Here is an 18,296-nt window from a genome sequence, read left to right on the forward strand (position 1 = left end):
AAGATGGCCAGATGAAGACACAGTGACACAGGAAAAATGCTATTTGAAAATGGGGGATTGGATTCCCTACAAGCCAAGGAATGCCTGGGACTCCCAGAAGTTGGAAGAAGCAAGGAAGTAGCTCCTCTAGAGGCTTCAGAGGGAGCACAGTCCTGCCAACACTTGGATTTTGTACTTCCAGCCTCCAGAACTAGAAGAAAATAAATTTCTTTTGCTTTAAGCCACTCAGCCTGTGGTACTTTGTGAAGGCAGCTCCAGGAAATGAATGTAGGTGCTGCTATATAGATATCTAATGATGAATACAGCTGAGTTCCTGCCCTTCTGGAGTTCCCAGACCAGGAGGAAGAGGGACATCGTTAACAAGTAAAAAAATAAACAAACATGTACTTATAAATTTGGTGATTAGGCTATGAAAGGGAATAAGGTTGGAGCAGTGGGCCACAGAACCTACTCAGATAGGGTGTTAGGCGTCAGCTTGGGGTGGGAGGGCAGTGTTCCAGGCAAAGACCCCTGAGATGGAAAAAAAAATCTCATCCAAAAAGACATTTCCTTGGAACTGTCAAAAGGCCAGTGTGTTTGGAAAAAAAAAAAAAAAAGTGAGGAAGAGGAGAGTGGCCAAGAAGAAATTGAAGAAGTACATAGAGCTGGAGTCCCCATCTCTATAAGCCCTGGGAGGGAATCTGGATTCCATTTGAAATTCAGTGCGAAAGTATTGAAGACCTTTAAATAGGGGATGCCATGAGCCTATTTATATTTCGAATAGATTAATTCATTACTGAGGGGAGAAAGATTGGATGGGGGCAGAAATAGAACTGGAGAGACCAGCAGGACCATAATTACAGCACTCCTAGCGAGGAAGGATGGGCTTGCACCCCGATGCCGGCTGTGGATATGGAGATGGGTGGGCAGCTCGCAGCTCTGTTTTCAAAGTAGAAACAACAGGGCCTCCTGATGAGGCAAAGCAAGAGTCTCAGCAGCAGAATTCCTATATTATGAAAGCTAACAGAGGAAGATTTATCAAGGAATACTCGCCCTTTTATCTGTTTTGATGATGCAAAGGAGTCTTAGAAAATAGAATTAGCACTTTTTTTTAAGGAGAAGAAATAGCACACTTAAAGACAGTTGATAACTAGTATTTTCTCGTGTTTCTTAAACCTTTGTGAAGGTTTTAGGCATTATGTTTGTTTCAAGTTCGGAAAGCATAAAAGAAGACACTCCTGAGTAAACATTTAAATTGAGATAAGTCATTTTTCTAACCTGCCAGTACCGATAAGATAATTTATTCAAAACTGAAGTGAAAATATGTCACACCCACATCGATGTCAGGAGTCATGTGCCAACTTATGAGTAACAAAAGCATTTTTGTTCCCATAGATTTATGGCCCGAAAGGACAGCTCTGATTCTCTGGTAGTCCATCCATTTCACATCCTAAATCATAGAGCTGTTGGATTGGCACACAGAGTTTTATTTCTGGGAATGCTGTAGGATTACAACTTTAGTTTGGAACATGGTCTGGTCTGACCTTTCCTTTTGCAATTCTGCCAAATGCACCATATTCACCAGACACACCAAACTACCTGTGATACCCTAACTTGTTCCACTGTTCTGTGCCTTTACGATTTTGGTGCCCTCCTCCTAAAGCATCTCTTGGAACTAAAAGACCCCTCATTCCTCCGTGTGCGTATCCATGTGTGAATACTGGCTCGGACTATTTTAATGACGTGATGATGCTGTGATGTTACGTAGGGTATGCATGGTCTCCACTAAAGTGCGGGGTGGGGGGCATTCTTGATGACAGTCATCTGGATAAGAGGCTGGTCTTTGAAGAGAAGATGGAACTCAGCAGACCTCAAAAAGGGGTGGGAACTCTGGGCTCCTTTTCAGCTTCCCTGACCAGGTATGGACTTTGAGCAATGGAGGGATACTTAATGGTGCCCCTTGAATTGTGGTTATTTAAGATGGCCTCTGCATTATCAAAGCTGTGAAAGGTCAGTAAGGAGGTGTCTACTTAATGAACTTCCAACTAATGATTGGTTAGCTCTATCTGTAAGCCACATCATTCAGATTTGTGTCTGCTCTCAGTGTTTATTTTCCTTTTGTAATATCTTGGCCTTTGGGGAAGTTTCTAGCTCAACCTCATTTATGTTATACACCATAAGGAGAAAGTCCTGTCTCTGTTCTTGGGTCTTTTTAGTAGGAAGAGAACAGATAAATGACATTTGAAATGGGTAAATCTGTAACAACTTCATTGGTGGAATATTATAAAATGTGGCTACTACATTCGTTCCAAGAGTTACCTTGCATAAATACGGATCTCCAGGTGTAGCAAAATGGTGTGCAACATTTTCCTAGTGGCCTCAAAGCTAATACTACATCTTCTAAGAATGTTGCAGTTTTACTTATATGCCTGACAGTCAAAGACATTTCCATTTCATTACACTGTGGGAAAAGCTCATGGATAAATTAGTGCCTAATGTACGCCCATAAAAAGTGGTGAGGTTTTCAGAGTGAACTCACGAAGGGTCAGGGTAATCAGTCTTGAGGTTACCCAAACCTCTGTCTTTGAGTGCTGAGGCAAGTTGATTTTCCTATTATGGACTGTATGTTCATCCACCAGTGAGGAAAACAACCAGGCTGTAAGAGGCTCAACAGTCAAATGTGTCCACGTCTGGTGACTTCCCCTGTGGGGCCCTTCAAGTTTCTCAAGCTCATGACTAACTAGGGAACCTTGGCATAGAGGAAACCCTGCCCAACCTTACCCAGAGAACGTTTCCAGCCCCTTGCCCCTTCTGTCTTTCTGAAGCTAGAGCAGAGTTAAGGAATCACCAGGTTCTGAGCCGTTGGACATTGGGCTCCATGTTTTATAGTCTTTGTATCCCCAGCACGAGGCAAATAAATGCTTTTGAACTGAACTAACCAGGGGCTGGTGGGGCTCACATAAATCATGAAGGCAGGGCAGGATCCAGATACACATGAAGATTGAATGGGGGTGGGAACTGCCTAAACTGCCAAATCTTGGTATCTTGAAACCACCTGGGTCAACTTACATTGTACACACTCAACAGATGCTTTTTAATGAAGGAACAGTAGCCCATGCATGGCAAGTGGCTGCTACATATTGCCAAGTGTCTTTTGAAATAGGAAAATACCTTAATATGATTGTATCAGCTCTTTATTGTGGGAAGGGAGGTTAAAAGAGTTAACAAAAAGCACCAGAGGGTAATGAACCAATTTCAGAAAGCACGAGCTGTACACAACTCATTGTAACCACCAAATGAGAGCCAAATGGTATTGCTGCCTTTAGACTGATTATCTTTGGTCTTGTTCTAACTTCATCATGCTGAAAGGAAAAGCAGATTTTCTTTTGTCTCAGGTTGTAAACTAGTTCTCTTGAAAAATATTAACTCCTCTTTCTCCTCTTTTCTCTAATTATATATCAAGGACCCTTAAAAACTAGTCATCTAAAAACAGCCCTTACAATGTTATTCAGGAACTATTTACCTGAGTCAGGAGGATACCTGACTGAGGCCAAAGAAAAGATACACAGCTGTGTTCTATAAAGGAGAGAGCATGGGTTGGCGTTAACATTAGTTCCTGTAAACTCGATGGTCTTCTCCGAACCTCCATCTCCACAGTTATTTCTCTACTCTCTCTTGGCCCACTCACTGCTGGATGTGTGGGCTGCCTCAATGTTCTCTCTAATGATACTGTCCCTCACACAGGGCTGCCATCTGCCCTCCCTCTCTGGCTTCTAGTAATTGTTTATGTCAGTAGGTCAGAGAGAAGCTCTAAGAACAAGAGTTCCAGAGCCACACTGGAGCCCACTCCCTGCCCTACCACTTAGCATAGCCATGTGCCCTCAAGTCGGTTACTTAACCTTTGTACCTCAATTTCCTCTTTGTAAAATAAAACAATACTACGTGCTCCATAGGATTGATGGGATGATTAAATAAGATTCTTTACATAGACCTCCTGGAACAGTGCCTGGCACAAAGGAAGAGCTCAATCATTGTTCACTTAGTGTTCTCCATAGTTACTATTCTCACTTTACAGATGAATCGATAGAGCCCCAGAGAAGCTGCATGATTTGGCCATGGTTATTCAACCATTTGGAGGATACCTGACTGAGGCCAAGTGTTCTGACTATTGACAGGGCTCCTACAGTAGGATACTCACCTACCGCCTTTAGGAAATGCTCCAAAGAACACTGTTGTGGGAAGAAGGGATTGTATGATCATTATAAATTTTGCATGTGATAGATGATTGATTCTAAGGAGAGATAGAAGAAATGCAATGAGGAAAACCCAAGTATTTCTTCTTCATTGAAGCTTTTCCTGGTGGAACTGTACACAGCCACATCATTCCTTCAACATAGTTACTGGGCACCTACTGTGTGCTAGAAAAAGAAACTGATAGGCACTAGGGGGCAGCAGAAGCCAGAAACACACAGAAGGCTCTGCTGCTCGCATGGAGCCAGCAGATATTGTTTGAATCTGGGACACAATCCATCAATATATGCTTTCCCTGCCAGGAATGTGAACATTTATGTGGATGAGTGATGCATGAGTCATACAGAAAAAGCAGCGCTATTTCTTTATAGCCACACCTCAACAAATAAATTTATGTGCTTAAACATGTTTTTGACTATTGCCGTTGGTACCTAGTAGCAAGCAAGACCTTAAAGTCGAGACTACTTTTTAAAAGAAATATATTGGAGTTTACCCATCAAAGAGAGGGTGCATCTTCCATGTGGTTCCCAGGGGAGGGTTTATAATTATTCCTATGGTACTGCTCAGCTCATGGCATTTGGGGCATGCTTCCTTTCAGCTATAATTGTTATCAGAGGTAGCTTATAAACATGCAAGAAATTCCATCTCTTTTTTTTTACAGCCACACCTTGTTTTTGCCCAACCATAGCCTGATTTCCCAGCTTGATTACCCAAGTTTGTTGGAAATGGCTTGGAATACTTTGAAAATTAAATCATACCTCCAAGATGAAGGTTTGCCGCTTAATGGGCTATTCTGACCAACATGTGCAGGCTCTACTTGGAACTCTGAAAAAAGGAGTTTAAGAAATACATCACGGTGAGATTTTTGTGCATCACCTCCTAAAAGGTCTATTTTGAAGACACCATTATTAACTTGTATATGTCAGCCCCACTGTTAGAAAATCAGTTGTAGGTCAGACGCTTAATGACTGAGCCACCCAGGCGCCCCGCAAAGCCATTTTTTTATTCATATCTCTATCACTTGAAATTTTCAGAGAGAAAGTTAACAAAACAAAAATGTGAGAAAATAATTAATAGAAAAAGTAAGAGAGTTTTAAAAATAATTATTTAGTGGAAAGGAACTGGGAAGTAATTATTTAGGGGCGATTTGGAAGTCATTAATAGTATTTGCTTCTTGTTCATTGTGGACTGGCATTTTGAGGTAAATGAAGTTGATGGTGTGATCACCGTTGTAATCTCAGATTTTCCAGTTGGACAAGACCAAAATGGAAGTGTAGAGTAGCCATCAAAAACACTGTCAGAGGGCACCTGGGTGGCTCAGATGGTTAAGCGTTTGCCTTCGGCTCAGGTCATGATCTCAGGGTCCTGGGATCGAGTCCCGCATCGGGCTTCCTGCTCCTTGGGAGCCTGCTTCTCCCTCTGCCTCTCTCTCTCTGTCTCTCATGAATAAATAAATAAAATCTTTAAAAAAAAAAAAAACAACACTGTCAGAGGGTGCCTGGGTGGCTCAGTCGGTTAAGCGTCTGCCTTCGGCTCAGGTCATGATCCCAGGGTCCTGGGATCGAGTCCCACATTGGGCTCCCGGCTCGGCGGGGAGCCTGCTTCTCCCTCTGACCCTCTCCCCTCTCATGCTGTTTCTCTCTCGCTCGCTCTCTAAAAAATAAATAAATAAAATCTTTAAAACAAACAAACAAAAAAAACACTGTCAGAAAGGTAAATGTGATTTTCAGTGGGCTAACTCTCCTCTAGAGTGAAAGTAGAAGCTTTGATGTTTTTGAGGGTGACCAGGACTACGATCAGACCTCTCTGGGGTTGAACTATGCCTTGATGAAGTTGGGTAACTGCATGCAATAAGATGAACAGAAGTCCCACATTCTGCCTGGGCCACACTGAAGATCAGCTCTTTTAGGTCCTTAACTGCCACAAAGATGTAAAAAAGCACGGGTTATTAGAAAAGCAGAGCAACAATGAAGAGGCCATGCACAAAGACGAGTCAAGGGCATTGCTGCGCTGGGCAATGGGCATTGTACCAGCCTTGAAACTTCTCCAGGGACAACTGAGAGAATGGATCAATTAAGACATTCCCTTTGCTCTTGCTCACTAAAGCCAACAGAGCCTTCAAAGGGCTGTGTTGATTAAGGAAGTGGGAAATAGCACCTAGGACACCAGCCTTATCTTGCAAAACCACAGCTGTAACAATTGTGCCTTTTGATAACCGTGTGTGTAGTTTGATTCCGTATTGCAAAAAGCTGCAGACCACAGTGATTCGAGGCTGCCAATGACCATGAAGTCAGGCTGTCCTATAGCTACCAAGCTCCTTACTCCTGCCCACGTTTTGTTTGCTGATTTGTAGTTTTATAAGAAAGAACTGTAGGTGTGAAAAAGGAATATTAACTACCTGGTAATTTATAGAGAGAATGTGCTTAGAGCAGGATTTGGCTTCACAGGTGTACCTTGGTGACCCTGCAGGCTTGGTCCCTGGCCACTGTACTTAAGTCACCATCACAACAAAGTGAGTCGGATGAATGTTGTGGTTTCCCAGTGAATACAAAAGTTATGTTTACATTATACTGTTGTCTGTTAAATGTGCAACAGCATTATGTCTGAGAAACCAATGTACATAACTTAATTAAAAAATACTTTATTGCTAAAAACTGCTAACCATCCTCTGAGCCTTCTGCAAGTTCATAATCACCGATCACAGATCACTGATAACCAGAACAAATATAATAATGATGAAAAAGTTTGAAATATTGCGAGAATTACCAAACTGTGATACAAAGACAGAAAGTGAGCAAATGCTGCTGAGGACAATGGCGCTGATAGATCTAGCTGCTTGATGCAGGCTTGCCACAAATCTTCAATTTGTGAAAAATGCCATGTTGACAAAGTGCAATAAAATGAAGTATGCCTGTATTTTCCTGCTAATATTTGAAATGAAAAAGAGCAGAATTTATATTAAGTTATAATTGTTTTACATAATAGGGATGACAGCCTACCTATAACTATTTATTAAATTTATGTTTTTTTCCTAAAAGCATTGGAAGTATTTATTCATAGCAAGACATTTAACTTCGATACCTCATTGCTTGTATAATGCATCTTTTCTCCTCAAATAGGGAGAATGTGAAGTGATATATATAAAATTTTATATATATCTAATACCAAATTATATATATACACACACACACACACACACACACACATACCAGCAACTCTTATGAGTCTCAGTTTAGAGGACCCTTTTTATAGGAAGCCCTGGCTGCCTTCTAGATTTGATTGGTTACCTTGTTCTGTGCTTCTAAAGAAGCGTGTTTTTCTCAGTTCTAGCATTTATACTCTAACGTAATTACCTGTCTGTGACTAAAAGCTCTGTGAAGAAAGAGACCTTGTTTTCATGTTCACCTCAATACCTACAACTGTTCCTGATGGATATGAGTGAATGACATTGAATGAATGAAAAGTGCTCAAATCACATTGTGTCAAGGTATATGTTAACTTCTGAAAACTCAAAATGGATGCATGGTGTGTTAAGGTAATTCTTCTTCATTAAATCTGATCACCTCGAATACCTTATTCCCCTAAGCTATTTGCTCCTGAAATGCATGTGATATTCTATTTTACACTTAGAAATTATAAGCTAATTTTTAAAATAACGAAGTAGAGCATTTAGTAGATAATTTAGTGGACTTTTTGCAACACACATATTTTAATCTAAAATGGAGGAGGAAGGCTGGCTTGGAATTGGAATGATAGTTAGCCTTAAGTATGAAAATGGTCCTTGCTGGAGCAAGAGCAAGGATTTTGCAGTGAAAGTGCCCCTCATATAAGCCGAGGCAGGAGGTAGGGGTCTGAGGAGAGTGAGCCCCTCTGCTGAAGAAATTTAAACTGTACTGTCTTTATTACACACCATTGATGGCTCTCCCCCCGCCTTTTTTTATTGAGCTAGAATTGACCTATAACATTATATGAGTTTTAGGTTTACAAAATAGTAATTCCATATTTCAATATATTACCCAATAGTCTCTCTTATGTTCATATTATGGAAATTACAAGAGAAGACCTCATCTCCGCCCTCAACATTCTCAGGAGAGACTTTCAGGCATGACACTTCTATGAAAGTTGCCCTTTGACAATGGACATAGACTATAAACATGCTGAGGAGGAGAGCCACCACATGGGGCTGAAAAGGTAGCTTTTCTCCACTTTAGAAGCCAAGCTCATGGATCCTGCCCTATGGGCCTGTGAGGGTATGGTAGGTGTTATGAATTCAATTGTGCCTCCCAAAAGAAGTATGTTGAAATCCTAACCCCCAGTACCTCATAAAGTAACCTTAATTAGGTATAGCGTCTTTAGAGAGGTAATCAGTTAAAAAGAGGTCACTAGGGTGGGTCCTAATCCAATATGACTGACGTCCTTATAAAAGGGGGAAATTCAGACACAAAGAGAGACATGCACAGAGGGAAGATAATGTGAAGAGACAGGGAGAGCACCATGTGAAGGCAGAGAATTGGAATGAAGATCAACAAACCAAGGGTTGCCAAAGATTGCCAGCAACCACCAGAAGCTAGGAGAGAGGCATGCACAGATGCTCCCTCACAGCCCTCAAAAGGAGTGAACCCTGGGGGCACCTGGGTGGCTCAGTGGTTAAGTGACTGCCTTCGGCTCAGGTCATGATCCCGGAGTCCTGGGATCGAGTCCCGCATCGGGCTCCCTGCTCGGCGGGGAGTCTGCTTCTCCCTCTGACCTTCTCCCTTCTCATGCTCTCTCTCTCAAATAAATAAATAAAATCTTTAAAAAAAAAAAAAAGGAGTCAACCCTGCCAATATCTTAATTTCAGGCTTCTAGCTTCCAGAACCGTGAGATAATAAATTGATGTTATTTTTAAGCTACCCACTTCGTGGTACTGTGTTACGGCGGCCTCAGAAAACTGATACAGGAGGTGTCTTTTGCTTGCTTGTATCTTTCCTCAAAAATGAACACGGTGTTTACTGAGGAGAACAATGAATGCTTTAAAGGCTGCCGAATCTCCAGAAAGTAAATATGAAGGGATTGACGCAAGAGGCAAAATATCTGCAAAGTTGAGAAGGAGAAAATTTAAATGGGGGAAATAATGTAAACAAACGCTTTAACTAGGACAATGAAGTTGCCAAAAAAACCTCCTATCCCCAAAATACAAACGCAACTGTATGGGCTGGAACTTTGAGGACCCTGGATGAAGAGCATACATGTTGAGATCGAGAAGCATGAGGACAACTTACTGACAAGTCTGTATAGGAAAAAGTATGGAAATTAGAGCCAGTGGCTGTATGGGAGCCATTCTGTGGCTCAATGTGCAACACAGTGACCACCACAGTCCAAAAACAGAACTAGCGTTGAATAGATAATCAGGAAATTTTTTTTCCAGAAAAGAGTATCCTTAATTGCATCACAGACCCAAGCTCTAGATAAAACATTATGCCATACTTCCATCCTTTATCCTTCGAGAAGCAAACGGAAAGAAAACTACCTCCACAAAGTGAAATTGTCTTAATATGAAAGCCTGAGTTGAAATGAGGGTTCAGAGTCTGTGTCTCTTAGGAGAGGACAACAAAGAAAAGGAGGGCAGTGCTTTCAGGCATCAGGGACCCTATGTTCACTGAGAACTTGACGCTGAATCATTTAAGGACAAACAGGCCAGGTGTAGTGCTTGAAATGTTAGTAGACCAGCCATCTCATCATGACCTACAGGGAGGCAGCGTGGGAGCTTGCAGACACACTGGAACACACACATGCTAGAAAGACCAGGAGCGAGAGGCTGACATGACATAACTGGGAAGGTGGTTAGCTGAGAGAGGAGAAGACACAGATGGTGCGTTTGGTTATCTGCACAGCCTGTTCTGCATGGTTCTGCAAGGACCAACTGTGGGTGAAGATGCAAGAGAGTAAGAGCTTAGCTCATTACGTGGAAGGACACTGTAATAGTTGGAAGTCTGCAATGACAGGACATCCTGCCTTGGGTGCCAGGCAGTGAGTGTCTCGTGATGACAGGTGCTCAAACAGACAGGTAATGATCTGGAAGTAATGCTTCAGAGGAGATTCATACGAGAAGCACTTGGATGGGACTTTAATAATGTCCTGTCAACCCCAGGTTTCTATTTCCAAAGGAATTCTGAAAACTAAAGTAGAGGATGTATTTAATTTTAATGTCTCCAGTTGGCAATTCTTCCCTAAAATTTTCTTGTTCTCCAATTTTATAAGTAATTGACATATCTTGGAATTGACTATAAAGATTTAATTCATTTTTCTGGTATCAGCTTTTGTGTCAAATAATCATAAATATGGACCAAGAAAAATCAGAACTCTTTCAGAATATCACACTCATAGCATAAGTGTAATGTTAATAAGATGGATAAAATGATTTTACTCATTAAAATATATGCTACATTAAGCTGCAGCGGATTCTCAGATGTCTATTTTTTTAAATTATCGTGGAGATAAATGTGTCAATGATACCTGGTAAAACTGTACAAAGAAGAAAAAGATGCAAATAGAAAATCATTTTAAAAACATCACATGTGTAATGAAAGGTGTTTTTAAGCAAAAACCTGCAAATTTACTGAGTATTATTTTGTGAAAAGTACTATGCCAAGCACTAACAAAGGCAACACACGGATATGCAGTTTTATTTATTTAAAATACTATAGGGGCACCTGGGCGGCTCAGTCAGCTTAGCGTCTGACTCTTGATTTCGGCTCAGGTCATGATCTCAGGGTCGTGGAATCGAGCCCCACATCGAGCCCCGGGATCAGCGCAGAGTCAGCTTGTCCCTCTCCCTCTGCTCCCCCCACCCCATCCCCGCTCCCATGCTCTCTCTCTGAAATAAATTTAAAAATCTTTAAAAAAATAAAATATTATAAAAATAGTTAATGTTTTATGTTGAAATGCTTATCCTAACATATTCATTTTATAACATGAATCATTCCATCTGCCTATTCCTTTGTCCAAAGTTTATGCTTAAATGGGAAATATATGTCTTACCTAAGGCTCTACCAGTCAGAGCCGTACCAAAGGTACAGAAAACTGTCAGTCCCTCCTCAGCCCTACCTCATTGTTCCTATACCACGCCGCCTCCCAGAGGTAACGAATCTCCTTAGTTGGAGAGTGAATACTGCCTTTCCTGGGTTTGTTCTATAGGAAGCTCAATAAATAATTATTACAGGCAGTAGGTACACACATTCTGAAGAGAGAGGCTGGTGATCCTATGCCACACGGTTGGATCTGGGATACATGATGCTCTCTAGACAGGCTGAGGATGCACCTCTAGCTGATAAATGTGGAAGCCATGCAAATGTACAAGAAATGACCTTGTGGGCGCCTGGGTGGCTCAGTTGGTTAAGCGACTGCCTTCGGCTCAGGTCATGATCCTGGAGTCCCGGGATCGAGTCCCGCATCGGGCTCCCTGCTCGGCGGGGAGTCTGCTTCTCCCTCTGACCCTCCTCCCTCTCATGCTCTGTCTCTCATTCTCTCTGTCTCAAATAAATAAATAAAATCTTTAAAAAAAAAAAAAAAGAAAAGAAATGACCTTGTGTCTGCTCCAAAGTAATAGTAACTACACAATGAAAATCCCTGCAGACACCACCTTAACCAAGCGATCAAGGTTAACATCAGCATGAACAAGACATATTGATATCATAAATCCTTTGCTATGATGCACTGAGAAAGACAACATAGTTTGCTCAAAAGGAATAACCTCACTCTCATCATGAAGAAACATCAAATGAACCCAAATTGAGGGACATTCTAAGAAGAGATGACACCCCAAAGGGTCAAGAACATGAAAGCAAAAACAGGCTGAGGCACTGTCATAGACTGGTGGAGACAAGGGAGGCATGACAGCTAAATGTAAAGCGGGATCCTGGAACAGAAAAAGAGCCTTAAGTGGAAAAATGGCTGAAATCTGAGCAAGGTCTATAGTTTGGTGAGTATATTATAGCAATGTTAATGCCCTGGTTCTGAACATTGTACAATAGTTATGTAAGATGTTAAACTTGGGAGAAACCAGCTAAGGGATTTACAGAAAGCCTACAGTTCCTGAAACTTTTCTGTAAGCTTCAAATTATTTCAAAATTAAAAGTTAAAGAAATAATGAAGGTAACTTAATTAGTTCACTGGAACCATCTGTGTCTGTACAAATAATTACTCAGTGAAAGGAAAGCCTACAGTTCCTGAAACTTTTCTGTGAGCTTCACATTATTTCAAAATTAAAAGTTAAAGAAATAATGAAGGTAACTTAATTAGTTCACTGGAACCATCTGTGTGTATACAAATAATTACTCAGTGAAATAGAATACCCAAACGCTGCTGTGTTGATATCAAAGAAGAGACATTTGAACAAATACCTTCACTGTGTTAATTATAGTAAATTAGTTCTAATAAGCATAGATGTAGTAGTAATATTTAGACTGTGGTCCACAAAAAACCTTGCAGGCGAGTTCAGAATTATTTTACAGCAATGGATACCTCTGAAAGGCTTGAGGAAAGGAGAACATGACCTTGGGAAGTCATCTTCTCCCACTCTCTCTTATTGGCTTTGGATGCTTGTTTATCTAATGCTGACCACAGTTCCTTACCTTCATTGAAGAATAAGCATGGAAATGGGCCAACAGGGCAGAGTTTGATATGCAACAGGGATAAACTTGCTGGTGAAACTTCTGTCCCGGGAGTTTAGAGAATGAAAGTGAATGTGGGTGTCATGCCTGTCTTGAGGGAACATCACAGATGTTCTGAATAACGTTAAAAGCTTACCTGAAATTAAATATCAATATTTTCCTAGAATGTTGATGCTACGTTGAGTTTTGTTTTTCCCTTCTCTTTGAATGTTTGGTTTATACAGCCTGATCCAAATACTAAGTTTGGTGACTGAATATTTGTGCTAAAACGTTCGAAAAATTAAAGTAGTACCCTACCCAAGAGTGGCAATGCCATCTAACCCTTAGAAAGCCCACATTGTTTAGCAGATAGTGTGGCTGACCCATTGAGATAGAAATCACTCTCTATTAAGAAGTTGTCTCTCCCACTCCCCTTCAATGGTTTGCCCATTTCCCACCCTTCTCCCTCTGGCAACCATGAGTTTGGTCTCACTATTTATGGATCTGTTTCTGCTTTTCGTTTGTTTATTCATTTGTTTTCTTTTTTAGATTCCGTACGTGAAAGTGAAATCATATGGCATTTGTTTTTTTCTGCCTGACTTCTTTCACTTAGCATAATACTCTCTAGGTCCACCCATATGGCAAATGGCGAGATCCCATTCTTTTCTACAGCTGAGTAGTATTCCTGTCCCGGGTGTGAGCGTGGGTATCGCATCTTGTTTATCCACTCATCTATCATGGGCACTGGGTTGCTTCCACACTAACTGTATCAAACGTAAACAACTTTTCCTTTGACTACTAAGAACACTGCACTTTAGAGGACAACTTTCTTTCTGTATTCACTGTTGTTCAGCTCTGGGTTAAAAGTCATAAAAGCCTGAACCACGTCCCTACAAAATACAGTATTCTGGGAAGCTTTGCTGGTTTTAGTTTAAAAAAAAAAAAAATCCCCAATATCTTGCTTTAAAAAAAAAAATCTTTTTCTCATATACCAGAAAATGCAGAAGAAAAAAAGAAATCAGGCTAATGAATCATCCTGGCTTACTGGATGCCAGTTGGTAGAATTTAAACTTAACACAGCAAAGCAAATTTCAGTTACCTTATGTCATAAATCAGTTAAAAGTTTTGTTATTTCCGAAAAATCAAAGAGCACATATCTGTACACGGTCTTAACTGCAAAGGAAAAACAATGACGTGCTCAAGAGAGGCGATCTTAGTTTAGAAACGCTGCCTCTTTCTGGACCCTGTTCTTTCCGAGCAGACCCTTCCCCCGGAGTCCGGTATTTTCAAGCAAGCGCAACCGTCACCGCCCGCCGCGGGTTGGTCCCTGTTAAAGGGCGGCGGGTCGGTGCGGGCGAGGGCGCCGCGCACGGTCGCTGTCGCCAATCGCAAGTGCCGAGCTGCCGGTTCCACTCAGAGCGACCCCTGTCACCCTTCCTCTACCTCATTGCACGCCCCGCAGCGGGAAGAGTGAAGCTCTCAGTCCTGCGAACTTGACGCAGCCGCAGGCGCGCGAGAGGCGAGAGGCGCGCTCAAGTTTCTCCCGGGGCTCCCGGCGCCGACCCCCGCGCCTCCCGCTCGGCGCACGACCCCGAAACCCGCGGGACGGACCCCGGCGGCGCTGAGCAGTCGGCGGGCCGGGCCCCGTCACGTCCCCGTCCCGCACCAGGCGGCCCGGCCGCCACCCACCTACCTGCGCGTCCCGACGGCGCGGCCGCCAGCAGCAGCAGCAGCAGCGGCGGCAGCAGCAGCAGCCGCAGGGCCCGGCGGCCGGGCGCCTGGGCCGCTCTGGCCGCCGCTCCCGCGGGGGGTCGCCGGGCCCACATGGGCTGCGGGAGTCGGGTCACATCTCGGAGGGCGTCCCACCGCGTCCCGCCCCTTCGAGCCGCGCGCCCTTCCGCGGCGCCCCGGGCCCTCCGCTAGGGCGTCGCGCGGCGCTGTCCGCGGCCGGGAGCCCGGGGAGGCGGTACCCCGGCTGCGCCCCACCCGCGTCCCGCCGCAGCCCAGCTGGATGCCGGCGCCGAGGGGAGGGCCCCGCGATTTCTGGTCCCCGGCCACGCAGTTCCGAGAGTCTGGGCGAGTTTCCACCGCCCCGACCTGTTGCGAGGTCACCGGTGCAGGTAAAAGCCTGCACTCCGCGGAGGAGAGAGTGAGGTGAGCACACAGAAAAGTGAGTCTCGTATTCAGGCCTGAGAGCCGCTCCTCTAAACTTTGAAATGTCAGAGTTCAGTGCCGGAAGAATGAATGAAAGAATGAAATGGGTATTTATTTCTCAACATACCGCCAGGCACTCTGCCATGCATTGCATTTGATTTCATGCAGTCCTCGCCACCTGCAGCCAGGAATTGTCCCATTGTTCAGAAAAGGGAAACTCAGAAAGTCAAGGTATCTGCTTGAATGAAGTCCCCCGAGCTTGTGAGCAGGGAGGGGCCTGCGGATTTCCACACGGGCCCGCTTCTAGGTCCCAGGCTCTTCATAACGGGACGGCGGGGGTGGAAGTGAAGAACTGTGTTGAAATAATTAAAATAGCATAAAGAAAACCCGAGGGCCTGTCTCGGCTCTGGTCCTTGAGAGGGAGTTATAAAGGCTGGGCACCGCCTTAAAATAGAGAAATAAACGATTCACCTCTGGTATGTTCCCTCTTTCCCTCACAGAAAACCTAAGTGTACAAAATTAGGTCAGCTACCTTCATCTTAGAAAAAAGAATCTGAAGTAATTGAAAAGAAAAGTCTTTTTGCTGGGAGGGAGTGAGAGGACTGGCAGGATTTTCAAGAGTCCCCTAAGTATGCTACATCCTTCTCTCCAGAAAGACTTGGACACAGAGAATAAATCCAGCTCGGGTGGTCCCTTTGGCTGAGCTCCGTGTTGGGACGCGGAACCTAGGACTCTACAAACGTTTGTCAGCCGGGTCCTTTAGGTTGCATCGATAGGGGGCGCTGGGTGAACGCTGACAGCCGGAGGAGCTGCGAGGGGACTGGCCTTCCTACCTGCTGTTCTTCGCGGTGCCGCGCAGTGGCTCCTCACCCTGGCAGGAGGAGCTGGTGCCGTACGCCCAGAATCAGCTTCATGGCGCCCCCTCAGAGACACCAGCACTGGGCTGGCCAGGCCCATTCTCAGAGGCCAGAGTTCAGCTTCCGGGGGTTCCTCTGCCAGGATGTAACCCCCACATCTTCCCTTTGTTCCTTCAGCCCTGGGGGCTGAGAGTTGCTTCCCGTAGTTACTTCCAGGGCCTCAGTCTGAAAAATCCCCTCTTCACATTTTTAGTTCTCCGGCGTCTATTTAATCAATTCTACCTAGCAAATTCTTTCTGTTGAAAGAACTGGTATGGTTTCTGTTTTCCTGGCTGGGGTCTTACTGATTCAGGAAGATGTAGGAAGGACTGAACATTTTAGGAAGGACTCTATGTTAGCAGCTCATCATCAGCATTGTGGTGAGTCACTGTTGTCTTTACTGACTGTAAATTTTATTAGTAGGGCTTCATCCTTATCATTTTAAGTCTAGTGGGTTAAATGTGATGTATATTTGCCACAAATGTATTTGGGACCACTCATCTTTGGTATCTAAACTTTAGGACGTAATATGCATTTCTGTTCAAACAGGAATCATTCGTGGCCCCAAAGGGGCTAAAGCAGACAGGTACATAGCCCTCCTTCCCTTATTCCCTACCCTTCTTAACTTGAGCAGTAACAGTTCTGTTACTTCGGCACACCCGTCTTCCCTCTGTCCTCCTCAAGTTCCCCTTCGCTCTTGTCAGACAGCACATCAGAATTTCACTGGTCTTATACCTGGTAACAAATTCACCGCTCTGTCCTCAATAGATGCCTGTGGTTCTCATAGGAGGAGTGGGACCTAAAATATTGCTAAGTGTTCAGTTGATGTTTCCCATGCATTAAATTCAAGAGTGTAGTCATGACTTCTTTTGTTTTTACCTGTGACCTGGAACTCACCTTAGGGAGTTTCCTTTGTACCTTTAAATTCTACCATCTTACCCACCCTGCAAACTTCAGGAAGAAGCAGTCCAGTTCCCTACCAGTCTAAACTTTCCCAGTCAAAATAAATCCTAGTATATCCTTCAGAAGATTTTTGAAATGACTCAACACATTCAAACTGATGTATTCTGTCATGAAAATTACAACTTTTTTTTTTTTTCCTGATTGGTGCTTTATTTTTCTATTAAGCTTTTAATTTCAGGGCACCTGGGTGGCTTAGTCGATTAAGCAATCTGCCTTAGGGTCAGGTCATGATCCCAGGGTCCTGGGATTGAATCCCACGTCTGGCTCTCTGCTGAGCGGGGAGCCTGCTTCTCCCTCTCCCTCTGACTGCAGCTCCCCCTGCTTGTGCTCTCTCTCGCTCTGTCAAATAAATCAAGAAAATTTTTTTAAAAAAGTTTTTAATTTTAATTCCAGTATAGGTAATATACAGTGTTATTTTAGTTTCAGGTGTACGATACAGTGATTCAGCAATTCTACTCAGTGTTCATCAGGATAAGTGTACTCCTAATCCCCTTTACCTATTTCACCCATCCCCCACCCACCTGCTCTCTGGTGACCACCAGTTTGTTCTCTACAGTTAAGAGTCAGTTTCACAGTTTGTCTCTCTCTTTTCTTCCTTTGCTCCTTTGTTTTGTTTCTTAAATTCCACATATGAGTGAAATCATATGGTACTTGTCTTTCTCTGACTGACTTATTTTGCTTAGCATTATACCCTCTAGATCCATCCATGTTGTTGCAAATGGCAAGATTTCATTCTTTTTATGGCCTAATAATATTCCATTGTATTTATATATACCACATCTTCTTTATCTATTCAACTATCCATGGACACTTGGGCTGCTTCTATAATTTGGCTATTGTAAATAATGCTGCTATAAACATAGAGCATGCATGTATCCCTTTTAATTAGTGTTTTTGTATTTTTTGGCAAACATCCAGTAGTATGATTACCGGACTGTATGGTAGTTCTATTTTTAACTTTTTGAGGAACCTCCATACTGTTTTCCACAGTGGCTGCCACAGTTTGCATTCCCACCAACAGTGCACGAGAGTTCCCTTTTCTCCACATCCTCGTCAACACTTGTTATTTCTTGTGTTTTTGATCTTAGTCATTCTGACAGGTATGAGGTGCTATCTCATTGTAGTTTTAATAGGCATTTTCCTGATGACAAATGATATTGAACATCTTTTCATGTGTATGTTGGCCATCTGTATGTCTTCTTTGGAGAAATGTCTAGATGGCAATCCTTCTTGCCATGATTTACCACCTGCTGAGATTTTAATTTTGTGGAATCTGATGTATGGGTTTTTGAGCTTTTTGATCAGCAAGGCTGTAAACCAATACCTTCCATCCTCAATACCAGCACTAACACTACAAACAAAAAAATACAAACTTTTCCTATTCCAGTTGAACTCCTAAATAGTTTCCAGGAATGATACATCA

At 43.1% G+C, this 18,296-nt stretch overlaps 2 protein-coding genes across 10 annotated transcripts in view; one reads left to right on the forward strand and one right to left on the reverse strand.

The window, feature by feature from the left end:
* IL20RA (interleukin 20 receptor subunit alpha) overlaps positions 1–14,783 on the reverse strand; it is a 34,869-nt gene extending 20,086 nt beyond the window's left edge. The window contains exons 1-2 of one of the 3 annotated variants that reach the window (XM_081829074.1): positions 14,554–14,704; positions 4,989–5,055 (exon numbers count right to left, since the gene is read on the reverse strand). Coding sequence is in view for 2 of the 3 variants with exons in the window: in XM_081829072.1 (XP_081685198.1) it covers positions 14,554–14,686 (133 nt within the window). In the remaining variant the exon portion in view is untranslated. Of the gene's footprint in view, positions 1–4,988; positions 5,056–14,553 lie in introns of all 3 variants that reach the window. The other 2 variants (XM_081829072.1, XM_081829073.1) reach the window with 2 other exon arrangements.
* A 57-nt stretch (positions 14,784–14,840) lies between these two features.
* Positions 14,841–18,296, forward strand: part of LOC145723119 (uncharacterized) — a 55,445-nt gene continuing 51,989 nt past the window's right edge. For 3 of the 7 annotated variants that reach the window (XR_014147967.1, XM_081829075.1, XM_081829076.1), the window contains exon 1: positions 14,844–15,014. Coding sequence is in view for 2 of the 7 variants with exons in the window: in XM_081829075.1 (XP_081685201.1) it covers positions 14,872–15,014 (143 nt within the window). In the remaining 5 variants the exon portion in view is untranslated. Of the gene's footprint in view, positions 15,015–18,296 lie in introns of all 7 variants that reach the window. The other 4 variants (XR_014147968.1, XR_014147971.1, XR_014147969.1 and 1 more) reach the window with 3 other exon arrangements.

This window comes from Leptonychotes weddellii, chromosome 8 (genome assembly GCF_054177405.1).
Source record: "Leptonychotes weddellii isolate Sample4059 chromosome 8, ASM5417740v2, whole genome shotgun sequence".
In the NCBI taxonomy this organism is placed as follows: Eukaryota; Metazoa; Chordata; class Mammalia; order Carnivora; family Phocidae; genus Leptonychotes; species Leptonychotes weddellii.